We start from the raw sequence: 21,930 nt of genomic DNA, 5'->3' as shown, positions 1-21,930 counted from the left end.
CTGTATATTTAACAGACACTGAAGGATTTTTTTTTTCCAGGAGTTGTACCTTGTCATAGTGCTTGAAGACATCTGTGGCAGCGGTCAGGTCCATCACGCCATAGATGACCAACTTACAGTAGCCGGCAAGCTGGTTGCGCTTCTTCTGAAGAATTTTTATCTCCTCCTCCTGCTGATCTGAAGATGACAAAGCAGCAACAGTTGATTACGTTTAAAATGAGGATAAAGATTTAGACAGGCCAAAAATACCGCCAAATCAAAAAGGTAATCTCAGACACCTGTATTTCTTTCCAGATGGGGAAAATTAGTCTATTTGAGTTGTGACATTTATTTTTTTAAATATATTAATTAAGTGGACAAAATATTAATTGAAGTACACGTCTATTAATGACGCCACTGTTTGAGAAAATGTGGTAACAATAAAAACTTTCTATAGCACATTTAAAAACATGTTCACAAAGTTCTTTGACAAACTGAGTAGGACACAGTACTTAAAAATAAAAACATCATGATCATATACTGTTTGCAGTGTCACCCAAGACGGCAAGGCTGTGGGGCTGGCTCATAAAGGGTTAAAAGTTCAGTCATACTCGTATAGCTCCGAGGCAGGCATACAGTGGTACGGAAAGTATTCAGACCCCCTTAAATTTTTCACTGTTATATTGCAGCCATTTGCCATTAAATTTAAATCCAGAACAGTTACTGCTGTGCTAGCAGATACGCTCCCAGCCAAACGTGAGTTCTCTGAACTTGCTAGCGGATCCCGGAAAGCAGGCGGGGAGAGAGACTGTCATATTCTCCCAACAAGGCGTGACGAACGACAATTTTTCTTCTTCTGCCTCTTTTGTTTTTGTTTCATTTTTCTGCATCCTTTTTCTCATTCGACTAAACCAGTCTCCGTGCTTCCCGAGACGACTGAGCCAGACCACCCCATCTAGCAGCTGTTCTACGTTCATGAGTAACACACCAGTGTTTGCCAGACTGTACAATATTAGTGCCTAATAATTGCTGGGGAAAATTACTAGCTTCACACAAAATCCCAACTTTGTCCTCTCTCTCTCGCTCTCTCCCCCACTCGTCCGGACCGGACGCAGTAAACGCTCGCGTTTTCAACTTTAGTCCAACACACGATGCTCTATTTCCCTTTTCGTTAGAGCCCTTTTCGTGTTTCCGTTTAGTTCCCTTGTAGATGTCATTAAATATGATATACAATTCCACTCCTTTGTAGTGTTTTGTGTGGGTTGAGTTAAACAATGAACCTCTGTCGTCTAGGACTCAAAATTTCATAAAATGTAGCAACCTTCAGATTATGAGACTGATAAAAAGGTTTCTAGTCACTTTCCCTAAATTTTATACATATAAAAAGTGACGTGGTGTCCCTTTACGAGACAAATTAGTTTGGTTTTAACGTTAAAGCGTAAATCGGACTAACCCGGAAGTGAACGCAGGAGTTTACCTTCATTCGTATCGTTTTCCAAATTAATTACATTTTTTTTAACCCCATATACACTCCATTGGTGTTTTAGGCCTTTTGAATGAACATTTAAATTTCTTGTTGTTTTCCAACAAAAATATGTGCATTTCTGTTGAATTGTTTTGTTGTTTTTTACATTTTTATTTTTAACCATTTAAACACAATACAGTTCTGAAAAAAATCTGTCCTAAAATGGCACTTTAACTTGGAAAAAATATCCTTAAATGGCACTTTAAGTTTGGGTCTACTGAATTTGACCAGGGAAAAAGTTTTATTTGACCCGTTTCTATACTATTTTGAATTGAAATCCACCCATCCATTTTCTGTGCTGCTTATCCTCACTGGGGTCGACTTTTGGGCGAGAGGCGGGGTATACCCTGAACTGGTCGCCAGCCAATCGCTGGGCAAATATAGACAAACAACCATTCACACTCACACCTACGGGCAATTTAGAGTTGCCAATTAACCTACCATGCATGTTTTTGGGATGTGGGAGGAAACCGGAGTACCCGGAGAAAACCCACGCAGGCATGGTGAGAACATGCAAACTCCACACAGGCGAGGCCGGATTTGAACCCAGGTCCCCAGAACTGTGAAGCAGATGTGCTAATCAGTCCTCCACCATGGGATCATATTGAAATACAATTAAATGCATTTTTCCAGAGTTAAAAGTATTCACGTCTTTGTCTATTATTTGATCCAGTTGAGCATGAAAATCTATCCATCCATTTTCTGTATCGCTTATCCTCACTAGACTTAAATAAAAAAATAAATATGGGACAAATTGTTACATGATTAAAATGAGATTAATGGAGATGAATTAATTAGATTATTATTATTTTTTTTAATATCGGGTAAACATGTATAAACCTATTTTGGCTGTCTCTACAGTCTTTAGGCAAACCAGCCTCATCAATGCCTTGCGAACACACAGCTGGAGAAATTGCCCCCCCCTCCCAAAAGGAATTGCCTGAATACCATAACGATGGCAAAACTTTTTTTTTTGTTTAATAAAAATTTATTAAAAAAAAAAAAATTGTGAGAAGTGGTACGTAAAATGGATATCTGGATAAAAAAAAAATCCTTGCTGCCTCAAAGACAAATATTTCAGCAAAATCACATTCAGAATCACACTTCGCAATCTGATTTTCACATTACACGTTCATATTTACTGATTGTATATTTTAATCTTAGATTAAGATATTAGTAATACAATAACATACATTAACCTAAATGGTATCGTAAATATTGTAGTTTCCGTGCAATGATATTTTAGATCCAGCAGGTGTCTGTATTGAGCAACACAAACACGGTACAGTACACGGCTGCTTCTTCTTTTCCTTGCGGCTTATCCCGTGAGGGGTCGCCACAGCGTGTCATCCTTTTTCCATGTAAGCCTATCTCGTGCATCCTCCTCTCTAACGCCAACTGCCCTCATGTGTTCCCTCACTACATCCAACAACCTTCTCTTTGGTCTTCCTCGAGCTCTCTTGCCTGGCAGCTCCATCCTCACCATCCTTTTAGCAATATACTCACCAGCTCTCCTCTGGATGTGTCCAAACCATCGAAGTCTGCTCTCTCTAACTTTGTCTCCAAAACATCTAACCTTGGCCGTCCCTCTGATGAGCTAATTTCTGGACGCATTTTATTGTTTCACTCACTCAATTGACTGAGAGTTGACTTCACTGAAGCGCCGCGCGGTGTAGGCTGAGGCTCTGAGTGGGAGGGAGCGCGTCACATGCTACATATCGTGAAAGCCTCCTTTGCACAATATAATCTTATTCCAAGTGTTGCACTGAGGTGACTGGTCATTAATTTTAACAAAGTTAAAACACACTTTTGTTTACTGAAACCGCCGTTGGGCACAAGCACGTCTTCGTGCGCGTTCCTCTTTGTTGGTTTTTGCAGCTTCTTTGTTGGTTTTCGCTACTTCTTCGTTGGGGTCGAGAGACTACGCATTGAAACTGGGAACCGAAATTTTTAAATTTTAACGATTCCGGGAGAACCGGAACGTTAGTCCCAGTTCCAGTCGGTTCTTGATTCTCGAAGCCCAACCCTAGGCATAGCCACATTAAACCCTCAATTTCAAGTTTCAGCCTCATCACTCGATATGATACACTTTTCACCGCCAAGACATTCTTAGCTAACTCTTCCTATAAAATAACACCTATTGCATTTCTCTTCCCATCTACACCATGGTAAAATAACTTGAAGCCTGCCCTGCCAGTTTGCACTGGCTTGTGTCCCCCATAGAGCTGCATTACAGTACAGTAGGACTGCAACTAACGATTATTATAACAATCCATTTTTTTTGATTACCCAGATACATTTTTTTATTTTTTTTTAATTTCCATCCCTTTATTAAAAAAGTGGACATTATTTCAAATTGACAGCGCATAAATTGATTATGATTCAGTTTGGTCCATAACATTTCAGAAAATAGACACAAATGTATATAAATGTGTTCCAAAGTAAAAGATGTTTGCAAATGTCTTATTTTGATGAAATTCAAAGATAAGTCTGTTTTATTACAATTATTAATATTTTTTTCTTTATTGTTATAATAAATTAATATTTACTGTTGAGAGGCTGAAATTCAGAGGATTTGGACAATTTTAAGTTAAACAAGGTTTCTAAAGATCACTACATCAAAGGTACCCAGCCCAAATGAGTCTTCATGACGTACCGCATCATGCAAAGGATCATAGAAAAGGAATTTCACATTTGAGGCTAAGCTATTTGAATGTGACAGAGAGTGCTGTCTACTGACATATGATTCTGAAATACCTTCCAACTCCATATCGTCAGTGTCCGAGAACACATAGTCCAGAAGGAAACCTGCCATCTCTGCACGCAAGGAATCAGAGGGCCGGTGGTACAAGTTTTGGAGGGCAGGTTCAGAGCGGACGGAATTGGCACTGTAAAGCATCAGGAGGTCACACAGCAACTCAAATGCCTGTTGCGGAGGGAAGAAAGACAATCCAATACAAGAATTCTACTCATTCAATGTAATCTGTAAAAATATGATGTCATAATACTAATGGTCCTGAGGGTCGAACCTGATCCCTGATCTCAGCTTGGCCAAGAGACAGACATGTTTGGCAGATTTGGCAGAAGGAGCGCACCTGCTTCTTCAGGCTATTTACTTCCTCCTAGGAGAGATGACAGGAAGTTTCTGTGAAATCAAACTATAATTAAGAATTTTAATGAAATGCTTAGTTGTTCTTGAGGTACCCGAGTTGGAAGCGAGGGCAGATTCACTTTGGCCCACATCAGGTGGAAGGCAGAGCACCTCAGAGCTGCCACCACAAGCTAAAATAAAAGAAAATGGCCACTTTTTTTGTCTTATTGATTTAATTATTATAAGATGCTGCCATCAAAACTCATCACAGACTTCCTCGTCGAGATGTCTGGACTCCATCCTGCTTTTAAGAAGGTCCATGCAGGAGTAAAGCAGCCTCCCACCTGGTAGGTTTTTGGCACTGAAAAAAGCAGTTATATTTAAACACACCTCACTCCCAACCATTGTCTGACAAAGGGTAGGTGTTATACATACCTGACCAAGGCTGCGATCCTTTTCAGGGTCATGGCTGCATTGAAAACATCATCGTCAGTTGGGCCCTGAGTACACACACAGGCACACGCTGCAAATGTCATCACCTCAAGCAGTTGAACATTAACAGACTATAGACTATAATGTACAGTATTATAATGCAGTGATTCTTAACTAAGGCTCTAACGATTTTGTATCAAAACCAAAAATCGTGGTCTTCACAAACACGATCCTGTGTCGTCTTTGAAATGGCAAAACCACGACATGCCCTTTAACTGTGTACCTCCGTTTAAAATACAGCCACATGGGCTCACAGTGCCACCAAAATTAATTTAATTATTATATATATTTTTTAAAAGTAAATATATTAAAACTTAAGTCTAATTTGAAGATGCAGTTCTTCATCAAGCCTCCTCCAACTGCTTGTCATGGGACTCCTTTTTGTACACGCAGTTGTAATGTCATCCTCAGTTTCTAAATAAGGTGCTGTCAAAGCATGTATGGTTGTGTTAAAAATATGCTATACTTAAGTTTTCAAAGGCTATTTTTCAAAAAATAAGTTGTTTTAATTGTTCTTAACTTCTGTATAAGTGGGTTGCGACTTAGTTACAATTGGAAAATGTGCGTCCCAGGGTGACAACAGTTGAGAACCACTATTTTAATGTGAGACTAAACACAGTTTAAGCACCCTCTATTGACCTTTGCCCCAGTCATGGAGTGGTGTTTGCACCTAACACAAAAACACTTTTCATTTACTAAAGACAATATTTAACTTAGACTTGCAGTCTTGGGAGCAGTTCAGAGGCACTTTTCTATGCATCTTGTTGCACTATACACAATAAATGTATCAAATAAAAAGTTTAGTCTCTCGAACCTGCATCAGGTCACTCAAATAGGTGTTGAAGCACTCAGTCAGGCTGTCAAACAGTTGACCAAATGCCCGATGAGAGCGAGAGGAGAAGGCGTGGCTGTCGGAGCAAAGCACGTTAACCAGTTTGCTCCACGCCTCCAACACAGCCTTATCTGTGTGCTTCTCTACAATCCAGCATATCTGAGCCAGCAACTGGTCAAGATGCTGTTGACGACCAACATGGAAGCGAGAGGAAAAGAGAGACGGCAGGTCCAATGATAATAAGGACATTACAATATACAACTCAAAGTGACGCATCGAGAGAAAGTCAGCAGAAACTGCAGTGAAACCCAGGGTTCTACGATTATTTGGTAATGAGCTTTCATTACTAACTAGAAGTGAGACACGCTACCTTCTCCATCAGCTGTGTGCTGCTGTACATGTCCAGATCAAAGTAGAGTGGCGCTTGGAGGAGGAGTTTTACCTTCCCTGCGTCTGCTGAGTACTGCCGGGGGAGAGCAAACACACATACAGTATAAATGTTCATTCTTGAACACTAAAGCAAATGAGTTTGGAGCAGCAGCACTAAGATCATGCACAACACAACATACTAAATACATTTGAGCTGGACTCGACTAAAAAAAGAGCGATTATTACCTTGGCCAGTAGCTGTGTCAGTAAAGGGATGAAATGGGTCGTGATACGCCGCCTGTCGTGTTCCTGGGTCTTTTTTTCTTTAATATTCAGCCCCTTTGTGTGAACATATGAACACTGATATTTTTTGACAAGTCTTAGGATACGCCCCATGATTATTTATAACTAGAAATAATTGTGGTGAGGGAAGACTTCAGTTACAGCAGAAAACTGATAATGTCCACCGATGGAATCTTCTGAGGCAATCAGAATAGAGTATTCACCAAGACCACGGTATAATACTATGTGCTCTCAGACAAACATTATACTGTATATGCACTTCACCCCCCCAAAATCAATCGATCGATGCATTTTGTTTTAGAAAATAGACCTGTTGTAACTGTCTTGGAAACATGAATATTTTTCCATACAATAGTTTCTATCTTCCATACTTTTCCAGACCTGGAAATTTATGAAATCATGCCTCACAGTTCTGAGGACCGGGGTTCAATCCCCGGCCCTGCCTGTGTGGAGTTTGCATGTTCTCCCCATGCCTGCGTGTGTTTTCTCCGGGCACTCCGGTTTCCTCCCACATCCCCAAAACATGCATGGTAGGTTAAATGATAACTCTAAATTGCCCGTAGGTGTGAATGTGAGTGCGGCTGGTTGTTTGTTTGTATGTGCCCTGCGATTGGCTGGCAACCAGTTCACAGTGTACCCCGACTCCTGCCCGATGATAGCTGGGATAGGCTCCAGCACGCCCGTGACCCTAGTGAGGAGAAGCGGCTCAGAAAATGGATGGATGGATGCATTCCGGTAACACGCTGCAAGAGTCAATTTCAAAATAAAAGCCTAAAAATGATGAATTTTTCCACGTAATGCATAGTATGAACAATCTTTGTGGCGGCTGGCTTGACTTCGACTGGAGGCTGGCTTGACCTCTTTGCGACCAGTAGAACAATGGAGGCGTACCTGTTCTTGACAATTGACTAAATTGACAGGATTTTCAAACAAAAAGTCAGTGCTGGCAGGCTAATGTTATTGCCTTCATGTATAAACTGTGTTGGCTTCCATTGAGTTGCACTTCGTGATTGCACTCTGTCACACCATATTTAGTTTGCCCTTGGTAACTTTACATTCTTGAGGAAATTTAATTTTTACTGTCTATCATTTATCCTTAGTTAAGGTTTCATTTTTGCACTGAAAAATGTTAACATATTTGTTGAAAAGTAGTGTGATAAAAATACTAACACTAAGTCTCTAACATGAATAATCGTGATTAATAATCATGAGTAAAATATTGACTAAAAAACATCTTTATCATTTTGTCCGTAATAATGCAGTCCTACTGTCCACATTTTCTTCCACTTCCTCTGGATGTAATGGTCTCCGGATACTTTTGGTCATATAATGTTAAGTAAGTCTAATTAAATGGTATCTCTAGTCTTGTAAATGCCAGGAAAATACAATCCCCTAAAGCAAGCCTTGTGCATAAACTGACAACACATAAAACTGCTGTAGGTTTAGGTGTCCCCACCTTCTTGATCTGGACTCTACCAACGGGTGGGGTTGCCTCCGCTGCCCGTCGGATCGCACATACCATCAATTCGATGAGTGCGTCCTCCTCCTCGTTAATCAAACCTTACCACAAAAGAGGTGAGAGTTTGAATGCTCAAAACTAGTTATGTTTATTCTTTATGTGCACTGAGGTGATATCTCAAAAGTGAACTGGTGCACAAATTTGGGATGTTTGTGTGAGTGTTTTTTTTTTTTAATCCTCACCAGCTTCCTGCAGCAAAAGTGTTGTCATGCACTCCCAGTCTTTTAGCTCAGAACCCGCAGCATCCCACAGGCTGTCCACTAGGTAAATTCCATGCTCATGGAACTGTCCACAGGTGGAAGATCAAAGTTAGTCAAGCAAATGTATTCATCTGATAGTTTTCTTGTTAAATTACAGGGGAAAAAAGAGGAAGTAAAGAGGAACAAACACAAAAGGAAGCTACCTCACTATGAATGTAGAAGGAGATGAGGATTTGGAGAAAGTCAGTATTGATGTCCTTCTCATTCTCACGGTCAATCACACTTTTCAGCCTAAGACACACACACACACAACACAATTACAGTAGGGCAAAAAAGTATTTAGTCAGCGACCAATTGTGCAAGTTCTCCAAATTAAAAAGATGACAGAGGCCTGTAATTTTCATCATATCATATGTCACCTATGAGAGACAAAATTATTTATTAAAAAAAAATAATAAAAAATTCCAGAAAATTATCGGATTTTTAAAGAATTTATTAGCAAATTGTGGTGCAAAATAAGTATTTGGTCACCTACAAACAAGCAAGATTTCTGGCTCTTGCAGACCTTTAACTTCTTCTTTAAGAGGCTTCTCTATCCTCCACTCCTTACCTGTATTAATGGCACCTGTTTGAACTCTTTATCAGTATAAAAGACACCCTGTCCACAACCTCAAACAGTCACATTCCAAACTCCACAATGGCCAGACCAAAGAGCTGTCAAAGGACACCAGAAACAAAATTGTAGACCTGTAGACTGTCTTGTAGACAGGCTGGGAAGACTGAATTTGCAATAGGTAAGCAGCTTGGTGTGAAGAAATCAACTGTTGAAGAAATTATTAGAAAATGGAAGACATACAAGACCACTGATAATCTCCCTCGATCTGGGGATCCACGCAAGATCTCACCCCGTGGAGTCAAAATGATCACAAGAACAGTGAGCAAAATCACAGAACCACACGGGCAGACCTAGTGAATGACCTGCAAAGAGCTGGGACCAAAGTAACAAAGGCTACCATCAGTAATACACTATGCCGCCAGGGACTCTAATCCTGCAGTGCCAGTGAGGTATACCTATGATGAAAATTACAGATCTCTCTCATCTTTTTAAGTGGGAGAACTTGCACAATTGGTGGCTGACTAAATACTTTTTTGCCCCATTGTAAATACCAACCTCTTTTGGCATATTTTTTGGGCCTGCTCTAACAAAGAGACAAAGTAAATTCTCAATCATCACATCCAAAGTCAGGATTTGTGCAATGCTCACACACAAAAACAGGACTTTGTGATACAAAACACACACAAAGCAATTGGTCCATGTGGCTGAGTCTTTCTACGGTATAATATTCTAGCGGTTGTTATAACAGTGCTAAAACAGATCGAGTTGTGGCTTTTGCACAGTTCTGTAAAAAAAAAAAAAGTAAATGAGGAAAAAAAGTACCTCATATAGAGGAATAAGCCAGCTGCAGACGCCAAACTGCGGTTGGTGGCGTAAACCAGGGGATAGATCTGAGCACATTCCTCCTCCTGCAGGCCTTCATCCGTGCTCCTTGCACATGCGCACAAATGAAGTTCATTTTAAATTGTATGCCTGTCAGGCGTTCCACATTCAAACTGATTCACGATTGGACTTTTTGGGATCACATCGTAAGTGTAATTTTAACCTTTTGTCTTTTTTTCTGCAATTTTTTTGTCTTTTGTACTATCAAATGACACTCTCCCAATGTCATAATCCATGTTTTAAAAAAAAATAGATTTAGTTCTTGTTTGATACCAATATCATGTTCTTCCGCTGTGCCGCTTATCAATGTTGTCTTGCTCGTTAGGTTTCTACCTTTTCTCATCAGCCCAGTCCTTTGTGTCAACCAATCAGCTACCTCCAGCTATTCGTGTCTTGTTCCGCATTGTCTCGTCACTTTGTTTGTATTTAGATCCTTGGTTTCTTTCAGTCCTTGTTGGTGCATTGTCGTATGTCATCCATCGTCACGTCATGTCTCCAAAGTCCAATCATGTTTTTGTAGTGGTTAGTTCCTTGTTCTCTGGTGTTACTTTGTACTTGAATTTTGTTAATTTAGCTTTTTGCCTCCATGATCCTTGTTTGCCTTTTGTTTTTGAAATTAAATACATTTAGTACATCCTACCTTCTCCGGCCTTGCCTTTTTACTTCCTTGCACTTGGGTCCACCTTGTTGCCTCACACCTGCAAATCTTGAAACCCAATGCATATTACAGATAGAAAAGCCACTCACTGATGGATTTGCAGAAGGAGCTTGACCACTTCCACAGCAACCTCATACTCCTTGTCCATTACCATGTTGAGCAACCTCTTCTAAACAGACAGACAGACACACACACTATAGTTATCTGGTAAAACACATTTTAGAGATTATTAACTTAATTGCAGCATTAACATTAATTCACCCCCAATTTGCAGCCAGACAGGAAGAGATTATACCAAGATATATTGTTTTAAATATGAATATAGTATAAATAAAGGCAGGAGTAAATAAAAACAAATGCCTAACCAATATCTCGTCAATCCAGAAGGACGTCTTACTTTAAATCTGCTGGTGAAAAGCTCCAAGCGGCCAATGAAGTCCTCCTCCTGATAGAGACCCTGCAGGATTCGCACACACTGCAGACGCACCACGCTTTCCTGTCGGAGGGCAAACAGAAGAGTTAACACTTTGTGCTGGAGGTGGTGAATTAAGAAATTCAGAAAACCTATCGCCAATTAGAAGTTAATTAAAACAAGAGCACTATATTAAGGCTTAAACAGAAATTCATACAGACACCTAAAATTAGTAAATTTTGTTCCCTTGGATCCATAAGAAACAGTTGATAAGGACGAAACCTTACCTAGTATTAGTTATTAATTTAAAAAAAGTAAAAGTGAAGGCTCAGTGCTACACCTTGTCATTCATCATCCAGCCCAGGTATTTGATGCAGCCGTCATTGAGGAAGTTCTCTGGGTCCGTGCTGACCCACACGCCCAGCTCCTCCATGCAAGCTGCCCTGATCTCTACCAGTCGATCCCGGTAGCGGTGTACAAAAATGCCCCGGAAGGTGGCGTTCATCATCGACGACAGCTCCTCCTTGTTCTCCAGCAGCTATGGTGCAATCCCACAGTAATGTAAACAGGACTCATACGCATGTGTTCAATCTGAGTCTCGCACTTCTAGGTCTGATTTACTAAAATCCCAAATGCGTGTTCAGTCACAATAACGGATTGTACCCGCTATCAGCAACGGGTGTAAAAGTGGTGGAGACCATCGTATTTCAAAGAGGCATTTGCACTTTAGGTAGTGCTAAAGGGTTTTCACCATGGAAAATTTGGGAGAGGACCACAAGGGCAAAATGAAGATTTAAGTGCTTTATCACTGAAAAGTGAAAAGTGTTTTTGTGTTAGGTGCATAAAAGACGTGTTTTGTTTGATTTAAGTCGACACGAGTGAGTGTATATTGGATTTATGTGCCCATCCTTTGTAACATTGCATTTAAAACTTTGGATAGCACACCAGAAAAACTGCTCTGTGAGAGGCCAGCACCAATTGCCACTTGTGCTAAATGACCCATGCAGAGTTGAAAGTTTCTTTTTGTCACAGGTCATATGGCATGACTCCTCCTTTTGACTGGCTCTGAGTCAGGCCTTAGATCATTTAGAAGCTCCTCAATTGCATTGCTAAAGACCATTTTTGTTTCTAGCATTTCAAAAATGTTTACACAAGCAGAAAAATCCATTCTCCCTGTCACCCCTCATTTTGCCTGTGCCTCCTCGTCATGGGTACGCACAGTGGTGCTGTTTGTACATGCCTTTCAGACACGCCATGTAATGATGCAGAATCAGCCTTTGCAATGCGTCTCAGGTTTGTGATGTCACATTGCGTGTGCTAAATTAATCTATTTGCATATACACCTTCCAGGACATTCAGAATGAACTGCACAGAAATTTTGCCCGTTTGGTAGACACAATCCTGAGTGCACCCAATGAGTAGATTAGCTTCCACAACTGTTTGCGTGAGCAATAAAGCTTTTGAACATGCAAAACTTTAATAAATCAGGCCCTTAGTGTGCACATACAGTGTCTGTGTGTGTATTGATCACCTCACTGATGGCACCCTTGAGCTCTTCCAGTCGCTGAGAGTCTTGAGCCTCCACGGTCTTGCCCTTCTCCAGGTCATACCGCCACCGGATGGTTTGCAGCTGAATGGACACTGCCACAACCACCTCCACCAGACCTGACATCAGCTTCATGGCTAACAAAAATGAAAGACACACTTTTAATTTAGTATATGCGAGTTTGGATCAATGAGAGTGCTTACACAGTACACCCCCATAATAATACCATGAATTGATTGTGGGAAATTGTTGATTAGGAACTCATCCGGGGAACATTATTATGCTTAATATGACAGTGGCAGGCGGCACGGTGGACGACTGGTTAGGAGAGGGCTGGGCAAACCTTTTGGCTCAAGGGCCACATTGACTTTTAAAATTTGACAGCCGGGCCAAGCCAGGACCAGATGCTTACATATAAAAAAAAAAAAAAAAAAGGCATTGTAGTGTTAATACTTAGATTTACTTTTAATGGGAACAGTATTGTTTTGTTGATCACCTTTTTTTGCAAGTGGTGCTGTTTCAGGGACTGACTCTTGGATGGCAGTTTGTCAGATAAAGGTGTTTTATAGAGTCTGCAAGCTTGATTTTAACCGCTGAGCCGTTCCTATCAGTTCTTGCGTTGATTGGCTGTTAGCATAATCAGCATGCTTGGTAAAAAAGTGACAGCTGATGTTATAGTCCTCTAAAACTACAATAGTTTAACAAATTAGACACAGCTTTTGACCGGACTTGAGTGAAAAAGTATTTAGTAGTCCATTCTATAATCAACACTCGGCACTCGCTGTCGACTTTTCTTTTCTTTGGCCCACTCATGGTTGAAGAAGGGTTCAGAGCAGTAGCAGAGTAAAAACAGAACAGCCAAAGTCAAGTCAATGTATCACTCTACCTACTGCCGCTACCTGGTGGAACCACTCGGCATTACAGCACAACCTGGTGGAACCACTCGGCATTACAGCACAACCTGGTGGAACCACTCGGTCAAATGAATATAGTCATGCTTTTGATATGATTTGCGCGATTCTGTACCCCTTTGGCGGGCCGGATTTAAATAATTTAAATGGCCGTAGTTTTGCCAACCCCTGGGTCAGCACGTCTCTCTCACAGCCCTCCCCCACTATATAAACACTATACACTCTTATTCCATGCAGTGGCCTTTTGGCGGAATTTCCACTTCCTCATTTATTAACTTGACTCATTACTACGAGTACAGCGTGCAATTGGCCATCAAACTATACCAACAACTTGAAAAAACACATCTGCAGTGTCTCTGCTGTCTGGCCGCACACGCGTTGCGTTGCGAGGCAGCGCCAAACCGGACTGGATCTGCAACCCCTTTCCAGCTTGCCAGCAGTTAGAGAAGCAACAGTGTGTGAAAACCTTGTGAAGACTTACAGAAAACCTTTAACCTCTGTCATTCCAAACAAAGGGTATATAACAAAGGATTGAGATTAACTTTTGTTCTTGACCAAATACCTATTTTCCACCATAATTTGTTGATAAATTCTTTCAAAATCACACTGTGATTTTCTGGATTTTTTGTTCTCATTTTGTCTACCTATGATGAAAATTACAGTCCTCTCTCTTTTTAAGTGGGAGAACTTGCACAGTTGGTGGCTGACTAAATACTTTTTTGCCCCACTGTATAACAAAGAGTGAAACATTTAAGGGGGATCTGAATACTTTCCGTACCCACTGTATATTAAGGTATCAACTCACAGGCAAAATTGGTGGCTGACTAAATACATTTTTGCCCCATTGTATAATTGATGGGCATTGGTTGTCTGTGCTTGGTTTATCTTTGTCGAGGCATAATTTTGGATTCAGTTCTTGTACTGGATATCAGTCCATTGTTCCAGTGTACCAAAATGTTGCCCCATTTAGACAGTCTGTACGAGCAATCATTTTCCTTGTTTCCCTATTGCTGCTCTGAACGAATTGCACAGATGTAGCAGAGGGAGCGAAAATCAACCTAACAAAATTTCACTTTGGCAGTAGTATCAGAAAAATAAAAGAGGGTGTATAAGGATATTCTCCAATTGACAAGAAAGGGGTTTGAAGTTGACATGTATGAAGAAGAAGAATCACCTTTTATTGTCACGAACATGCATGCACATGCAATTTGTTCTCTGCAAGCCTTCCTAAAATTTAAGAGCTAAACTGGATAAGTGTTGAAGATATTTGTAATTCAATTTTGCCTCGTCAAAAAGAACATGGGGATATTTGTAACTTCATTCTTCTTACCCACAATTAGAATATCTGAGACCTGTTCAGTCATTTCGCCGAGGACAAATTACGTCATTCCTGCCATTCATGTGTATGAGGTTTGTCATTACAGATATTTAAAATTCATTTGCAATTACAGATACCTGTGATGGGATTGTAGCTATCTCTAACTTCACTTGGGGATATCTACAATTTAATTCCAAGCAGTCATAGTTCTTCAAGACATCTTGTCAATTTTTAGATGTCTTAAATCAAGTTTTAACTAGTCAAAATGAATATGCAGATACCTGTAACTGGAATTATGACTAGTCAAAATCAAATTAAGTACATATCTCAAACTGGAGTTACAGATACTGTATCTACAATTCCATTGCAGATATCTTTAATTCACTAGCGGATATTGGCTGCTGAATAGTAGATATCTATAATGACGAACATCACACACATGAATGGCAAAAGTGATGTCCTTTGTCCTAGGCAAAATGACTTTAGATATCTGTAATTGTTTAGACTAGTCACAATGACTTACTAAATGTAATTACGACGAGTCTGTAAGACGTTAATATGTACAATGTGTATTTTTGATTGTCAAACTTTAAATGTAAGCGTATAAATGTTAAACGTTTGCCACAGTCACTTCTCCTTGTTGTAAAGCAATAGTCTGAGAAGTGTCTTTTACGTCATTATGCATCTAATTATCTGATTGCAATATAGCACTTCACCATGTGAAAACATACATACATACATACTGTAGATGCGTCAATATCATGTTTAGCTGGATTCGCTATAAAAGGCACAGGTGGATAAATGCTGTATCTTTTGTTAAAGCTCTGATGTCACAGTTTTGCCTGACAATCTGGTGCCACGGTTTTGCCTTAAGAGCTGATGTGACGTGCTCACCGATCAGGGTGCTGGTGTGTCTTAATGCTCTGACTTGGGAGTCAGACATCCCAGTGAGGAGAGACAACAAGGAGGGGAAGAGGTAATCATCATAAATGAGATTACTCCGACAGGAGCGCACCAGGATGCGGGCAAACTCGCAAAGGCCCGCTCGAAATCGCTTCAGCGAGGAACCTATTCCGGACAAAGGATATCTCGCTGAACCCTGGAAAAATAGCAAAGACACATTCAAGCCATTAAAAAATAAATAGATAAAAATAACCACTTCAACAAAATATAAACAAACTTGCCTAAATTTGTTTTTAAATATTCCCTTACCTGATCGAACTGTCTGGTTAGCGTGGCGATGATTTCTGCATTTTGCATGGAGTCGAGCATCTCTCTGCTAACCACTCCTGTACAAAAAAAAAAAAAAAAAAAGGAAAAAATTACTGATAGGTGGGATTCATTCTGTATCTACTTAGCCCTTTTCGGTTCTGTATGAATGGCACGTAATATGGAATGTTAAATGGCTCTGATGTGGCATGTATGCAAGAATATATGTAAAAGAGCCTCTTGACCCTTTAAAGCTCTATTAAATGTATTATGCATGTAATTTCTTGATAAGTTTTCACCATCTTATCATGTCAAGGGATCACTATTCATCTGACAACCATCGCTTCAGCTCAGGGCTCTACACTAACTTTTGCACTGGTGCGACCAACTTTTTCAGTTGGTCGCACCAATATATCCTTTGGTTGCACCCTTTTTTGTGGAGGACATGTGTGCATGACACACACACACACAGAGTATGGAAAGTATTCAGACCCCCTTTAAACAAATGATTTTAGCAAATGGCTGCAATATAACAGAGTGAAAGATTTAAGGGGTCTGAATACTTCCCGTACCCACTGTGTGTGTGATATATATATATACACACACACACACACATATATATACATATATAAAAGATAATCTGTTGACCTGTAGCACCCCACCTCCCATCACCTTGCTTCCCCCTTAACCCCTGACCTTGGCATCCACAGCACTTAACAATGAAGTTGATGAGCACCAGCAATCCTGGCTCACGACTCTGTTTGTAGTAGTCCAGCCAATCTTCAACCACCGTCTAGAGAAGAAAAGGAAAATGGCAGACAATCAGACAACTGGATTCTGAATAATGGTTGCGAGGGTACAAACAATATACTGGAACCTCCAAAGTTTGCTACCAGCTAAGTTCTCTGTGTTGTGTCAAATTCACAAGACATTTATTTTCACTTTACATTGACTTTAATGAAACCATGATTCACAATAGGTTTAATTCTTTACAATCTGATCAATTATGTTTTTTACTGTCTGTTTTGTAAAGTACAAGACTGTAGAGTGCTACTTTTTTTTTGTTTTTAATTAAAAAACATGTTACAACACTTTTTGTTGGTCTTTTGGGTGGCTGAAATGGATTAACTGCATTTGCATTCATTTCAATGGGGAAAGATGAGTTGAGATTCAAGTGTTTTGGGTTACGAGCATAGTCAAGACAGCAATGTACGGGTATATAGTCTTTCAGTGTGTCGCTGTGGGCATCATGATTGTTGTGCGCCATCTTTTTTTGGCATTGTGAAGTTGGCATCCGTCTTCAAGAGCTCTGCTGTTTGTCGGTTTTAATTTTTTTTTTTGTGTTATTTGGTATCCCTTGTGTAGATTCTGTGGACCTGTAGCAGTTTGGTCGTGACATTAATTGAAGGCGAATGTCAGTGCTTGATGGTTTGCTCCCTTTCGGGAGCATGCTTACAGCAGCGCCATTTCTGATGACGGGAATGTCGGCATTCACTTGTTGTTTATGAGCCCTGATAGGCAGCATTTTTTGCATCAGCCGCAGAAATGTCGGTGGTTTTAGACTGCCTGCGATAGTGGCTTATGACTAGATGGATGGCTTGGGGGGGGCTGAGCGACGAGCATCGGCAGCATCGATCCCGGAGGAGATGTGGGGAGGGAGAGCGCGAGAGCTTGAAAGTGAGGAGGATCTAGATGGGACTGGAGAATGGAGCCATTTTTTCTCTGTGTGTGTGTTACTTCCCAACAGACGCTAGAGCGGCTTAGAAACGTGAGTGATGTCATGCACGCTGTGATCAGGGAGACTTCAAATCTCCTTTTTCCATCTACAATCGCTTAAAACAACAAAGTGTATGTATGAATCAGACATGCAAACACGAAAGGCATGAAAAAGGTGACAAGAAGTAAACAATTTTTAGGTGGGGTCTGGGGGGGATCCCTGAGCACCACAGATTTTTTTTATTTTAACATAAATTAAGCAATCTGGAAGACTCTAAAGAGCACAATAAGGAAAAAAAAATATTAAAAGTTTGTCACGCAGAAAAACCTATTTAGACCGCTCAAGAACATGTTGATGTACAAATTTAAGATTAAAATTAAATTTGCCTAATGTCTTTTCTTTTTTGTTCTGGCCTCCGATTTGAGCCAGGCCCATCTCCATCTGCACCTGATGCCAGCTTCAAGCTGTGCCACATGAATAGCATTCTCCTCTTTAAGCACTCTCATTCTGGAAAAGAATTGACGACAATCAGTCTGTTTCACTTCATTTTTCACTATTACCAACTTCAAAGGCTAATCCCAAATGGAATATTACAATATACAATATTTTTCAGTTTTTACTGGCCATTTCTGAATTTGAAGTTAGTTCATTCTGTGTTGTGACATAATCCCCAACATCGCTCTGTCGCTTAATACATTTAACATGAACATCAGTAAACTAATTGGATAATTGTAGCCGCGTTTCCTAATTAATACAAAATATACTGCCGGATCGACTCTTGTCGCCGATGTTGCGTACATCATATGGTGCGCTTTTAACCCCAAACCTCTTATGTGCAGTCCGGAGTGTAATGATTTTTACCTTTTCACCATCTCATCATAGCGCCATAACACATGACAACAATGGTCAAGATGGAGGATTTGCTCACCAATAGGTCACTCTTTCCAGAGCTGACAGCATCATAAATATCCTTTGCACTGATAGGCTGGTCAACCCTGTTCATTGCTCCTTTCCCTGGCTTGGGTAAAGCCTGCCTGGGTGTCTCTTGGGAAGACTCCTCCTCCTGAGAAGCTTCTGGCATAGAGAGAATGGGGCTACTAGCCATGCTCGGTGTAGCTCTCAATGCATATTTGTGCCTTGGCCTCTTGGGTGACTTGGGATGAAAGAGAGACAGAAGCTTGAGTTATTTGAAGACACCTGTGGACTTAGCATTAACTATGGCAGGATAAGGCTTGACATTTTAAAAATGTACAGTTGCAATTTGAAACAAAGACCTTATAACTGCAGAAAACCAAGAGTTTGTGTTCATTCACTTACCAGTGAGCTCGGCGCTGCCACTTTTTTTCGTTTGCTGGTTTTCACTGGAAGCTCAAAGTCTTCATCTGAAGCTGATAAATCATAGCTAACATGATGGAAGAAAACAAAATGTATACAAACTCATGTAACTACTATATACAATTAAACAAGGGATAACTTCCCCGTAGACACTTTTACCTGTGAAAGTCATCACTTGACATGTTTGGCATAGAATAATAAATTCCCCTGGATGATAAATATTGGACCGTTTTACTGCTCAATACTAAAACAGCACAAAGAGAGAAACAGATGACCAAGGTTATGGGTTAGCATCTTGAGTTTCCATTTTGTAAAATGACTTACTTGACTTTAAACTACTTCAGAAATTTTCAACTGTTTGTAAATGACATGGCGAGTACTGGCATGGTTAATCATTTTATTAAAACCTGAGACATTTGATTAGAATTGGAATACAGTCCATATCTCCAAGTCAAAGATCGTTTGCTTTTGCTAGAAGGCACTTACGCAAACATACATTAGGCACTTTATCCTCCAACGTATTAGCTCACTAGCCAAAAGCCCAACACTACTGCTAACTATTACTTAAGTAAATTTCTATCCAGTTAATTAGAATCGGAATTATTATATCACTACGTTTAAAACATGTGCTTACCTATTTCCACCCACCTTTACCTATTGACACGAAGGAGTACGGCAGACGCTATGATTGGTCTTTGGCGAATTAGATGATCCCAATTGGTAAATCCTGTTGCATGGCAGTTTTTCACTCATTCCTGGCCTGTCGACAATTTGCATCTGGTCGTATTTTGTAAAGCATTGTATATTGTTTAATATATTGACAAGTTTATCCAACACTAATACACAAAAATGAATTTCTCCGACCTTTTCCACAGTACTGTATGACAAATTCTGCCTTCAGACAATACTGTTAAAAACTGTTCATATTTTTAACAGTATGAATATAGTCTTACAAGTGCGTAGTTTACAAATAAATGCGTTTGAATTCAGATTTCGTAAAACAGACACATGCTATATGAAAGCGGCAAAGTATAATCTCAAGCTAATAACACTTTATTCCATCCCGGTGCGGGCAATTCGTACTGGAATTTGATAACTCGTCGACAGGGGGAGAAATTTCAACACTCAACAGAATTATGCCGCCAAACTATCTTTGAGCGGAGAAGAAGAGTTTCTCGTCCAATCAGACCCCGATTGTTGATCAACCCGGAACTCACCAACGCGTTCTTTTCAAAACTCTGGAATAAAACGAAATAAGGTAAAGTTAGAGACTTTTTATGAAACTGACATCATTGTACATGAAAACTGTTGGAATACTATCGGGGAATATCTCAAATATTAGTTAACGTGGACGATGAAGAGAACTGATACCTACAGCAATATCATTCAAACTGAATATGTTGAATACAACCACAACGTGATACATTACTACAAAGGTAGGTATATTCGACATTCATGTGAGATTTCAGGATGAACCTAAAATGCGCTGTAATCTTTTCAGGGAACTTAATTTGACATTTTCTAACCTTTTGAATGCCCATTTGTTCAATATTTCTGTAATTTTTTGACAACTTGCATTTCTCTGCCAAGGAACCAAAGGGCAAAATTCACAACAGGTGTTTGATCCCTGAATTGCTCATAACATTTCAAGCCGAACATCCCTATTTTTTTTGTGAATAGTTTAATGTTTGTTACCTGGTTGCAGGATGTCCTGTTACAGCATTGTGACTCGTGTTGATGCATCATCTGCGGGCCAGGCTCCTCGAGAACCACTGCACCTGATCCCCTGTGAGATTGAACACAACGGGGCTGCACAGATCTCGCAGTACTTCAACGCTGCCATGAAGGACCACAAACATGGTACAATAAATATACTGTGTTAAGAGATGGCTGCAATTACATATGTGCAATGCATGCACGCTATCTATCACAGAGAAGACTGCTTCATTCCGGGGTCGTGGCCTAAAAGGGCAGGAAATCATCTGTCCACAAGGCTACACTGGACTGGTGCTCAAGGAGATCAATAAGCCCGGTTCGGATCAGGAGGTAGACATGACCAATCGCACTGTTCGATTCATGTAAAGATAATGTTGAACAATGGATTGTTAAAACAAATGATTGTGCTTCTTCCATATATGTGCATGTTTAGGACAGGACCCTGAAGGTGACTTCCGTGTTTGACAAGCTGACCTACTGGAACCTCGAGACGCCTCCTAACTCAGACGATGCGGTGGTTATGGCGATGGACTGGCCTGAGCTTGCTGAAGTGGTGAAGATATTTATTCAATTACAATAAACTTTTAAGAAGCTATTTTGACAGTAGTAAACCTGCTAAATATATAAATATTTGGCTCCACTGAGGAGGCAGCACATTGGACTAGTGGTAATTATGTCTATGTCACAGTTCTGAGGTTTAAGGTTTGAATTTCAGCTCTGGCCTTACTGTGTGGAGTTTGCATGTTCTCCCTGTGGTTGTCTGGGTTTTTCCAGTTCTGACCATGTTCCCAAAACATGCATGTTTGGTTTATTGAAGATTTTAAATTGTCCATAGGTGTGAGTGTGAATATTTGCCTATGTGTACTGCAATTGACCGGTGATCAGTCCGGGGTGTACCAAAGTCAGCTGTGATAGGCTCGACTTCACCCACAACCCTAATGAACTTGATGTTCATGTTTTGTCTTTTTTCAGATTCATGGAGCAGTGGAAGACTGAAGAAAGTCTTGCTTTTAGGAGAAAGAATAAATAATAATAAATATGCATACAGTATTTAGAATAAAATGTTTGCTGGTTACCAGACATAGTCCCAATAAGAAATGGTTGTTAAAGAGCACTAACTAAATGTATGGTTTGTACATATTTTGTGACTAATTTAGTATTGAAATAAAATAATAAAACCAAACTACTTCACCGAAACCTGTGTATGCTATTTCATCTGCAGTTTTAATGCACGGATAGAGACACACTGACTAATTTGGTGCCAACTCAGTTGTCACTGACTAACCAATGAACCATAAGA

The 21,930-nt window shown here is 40.1% G+C and overlaps 2 protein-coding genes across 5 annotated transcripts in view; one reads left to right on the top strand and one right to left on the bottom strand.

Moving 5' to 3' along the window:
- Positions 1-20,026, bottom strand: part of LOC133484398 (cohesin subunit SA-1) — a 27,284-nt gene extending 7,258 nt beyond the window's left edge. The window contains exons 1-25 of one of the 4 annotated variants that reach the window (XM_061786879.1): positions 19,779-20,026; positions 19,549-19,691; positions 19,074-19,158; positions 18,897-18,981; positions 18,508-18,732; positions 16,559-16,655; positions 15,866-15,942; positions 15,548-15,752; positions 12,410-12,561; positions 11,219-11,416; positions 10,864-10,962; positions 10,556-10,635; positions 9,749-9,856; positions 8,514-8,601; positions 8,293-8,395; positions 8,048-8,151; positions 6,535-6,627; positions 6,290-6,382; positions 5,902-6,102; positions 5,031-5,095; positions 4,869-4,956; positions 4,709-4,786; positions 4,534-4,626; positions 4,262-4,430; positions 50-177 (exon numbers count right to left, since the gene is read on the bottom strand). In XM_061786879.1, coding sequence (XP_061642863.1) covers positions 50-177; positions 4,262-4,430; positions 4,534-4,626; positions 4,709-4,786; positions 4,869-4,956; positions 5,031-5,095; positions 5,902-6,102; positions 6,290-6,382; positions 6,535-6,627; positions 8,048-8,151; positions 8,293-8,395; positions 8,514-8,601; positions 9,749-9,856; positions 10,556-10,635; positions 10,864-10,962; positions 11,219-11,416; positions 12,410-12,561; positions 15,548-15,752; positions 15,866-15,942; positions 16,559-16,655; positions 18,508-18,732; positions 18,897-18,981; positions 19,074-19,105 — 2,661 coding nt within the window. In that variant the 5' untranslated portion in view covers positions 19,106-19,158; positions 19,549-19,691; positions 19,779-20,026. Of the gene's footprint in view, positions 1-49; positions 178-4,261; positions 4,431-4,533; positions 4,627-4,708; positions 4,787-4,868; positions 4,957-5,030; positions 5,096-5,901; positions 6,103-6,289; positions 6,383-6,534; positions 6,628-8,047; positions 8,152-8,292; positions 8,396-8,513; positions 8,602-9,748; positions 9,857-10,555; positions 10,636-10,863; positions 10,963-11,218; positions 11,417-12,409; positions 12,562-15,547; positions 15,753-15,865; positions 15,943-16,558; positions 16,656-18,507; positions 18,733-18,896; positions 18,982-19,073; positions 19,159-19,400; positions 19,520-19,548; positions 19,692-19,778 lie in introns of those variants that run through there. The other 3 variants (XM_061786880.1, XM_061786882.1, XM_061786881.1) reach the window with 3 other exon arrangements.
- Positions 20,022-21,821, top strand: rnaseh2c (ribonuclease H2, subunit C). Its single transcript, XM_061786892.1, has 5 exons — positions 20,022-20,172; positions 20,620-20,774; positions 20,848-20,960; positions 21,064-21,183; positions 21,603-21,821. The coding sequence occupies exons 2-5, from the start codon at positions 20,621-20,623 to the stop codon at positions 21,624-21,626; spliced, it is 411 nt and encodes a 136-aa protein (XP_061642876.1). The 5' UTR covers positions 20,022-20,172; position 20,620; the 3' UTR covers positions 21,627-21,821.
- The last annotated feature ends 109 nt before the right edge of the window (positions 21,822-21,930 follow it).

This window comes from Phyllopteryx taeniolatus, chromosome 10, assembly GCF_024500385.1.
Source record: "Phyllopteryx taeniolatus isolate TA_2022b chromosome 10, UOR_Ptae_1.2, whole genome shotgun sequence".
In the NCBI taxonomy this organism is placed as follows: domain Eukaryota; kingdom Metazoa; phylum Chordata; class Actinopteri; order Syngnathiformes; family Syngnathidae; genus Phyllopteryx; species Phyllopteryx taeniolatus.
This window is presented reverse-complemented; position numbering and strand designations above follow the sequence as displayed.

What these genes read in the sequence shown, in the direction of transcription:
- rnaseh2c (XM_061786892.1), top strand. Translation starts at nt 20,621, where the DNA reads ATGTCCTGTTACAGCATTGTGACTCGTGTTGATGCATCATCTGCGGGC. An exon ending in AGCCCGGTTCGGATCAGGAG is followed by an intron (nt 20,961 to 21,063) that starts GTAGACATGACC and finishes GTGCATGTTTAG; the next exon opens with GACAGGACCCTGAAGGTGAC. An exon ending in GGCCTGAGCTTGCTGAAGTG is followed by an intron (nt 21,184 to 21,602) that starts GTGAAGATATTT and finishes GTCTTTTTTCAG; the next exon opens with ATTCATGGAGCAGTGGAAGA.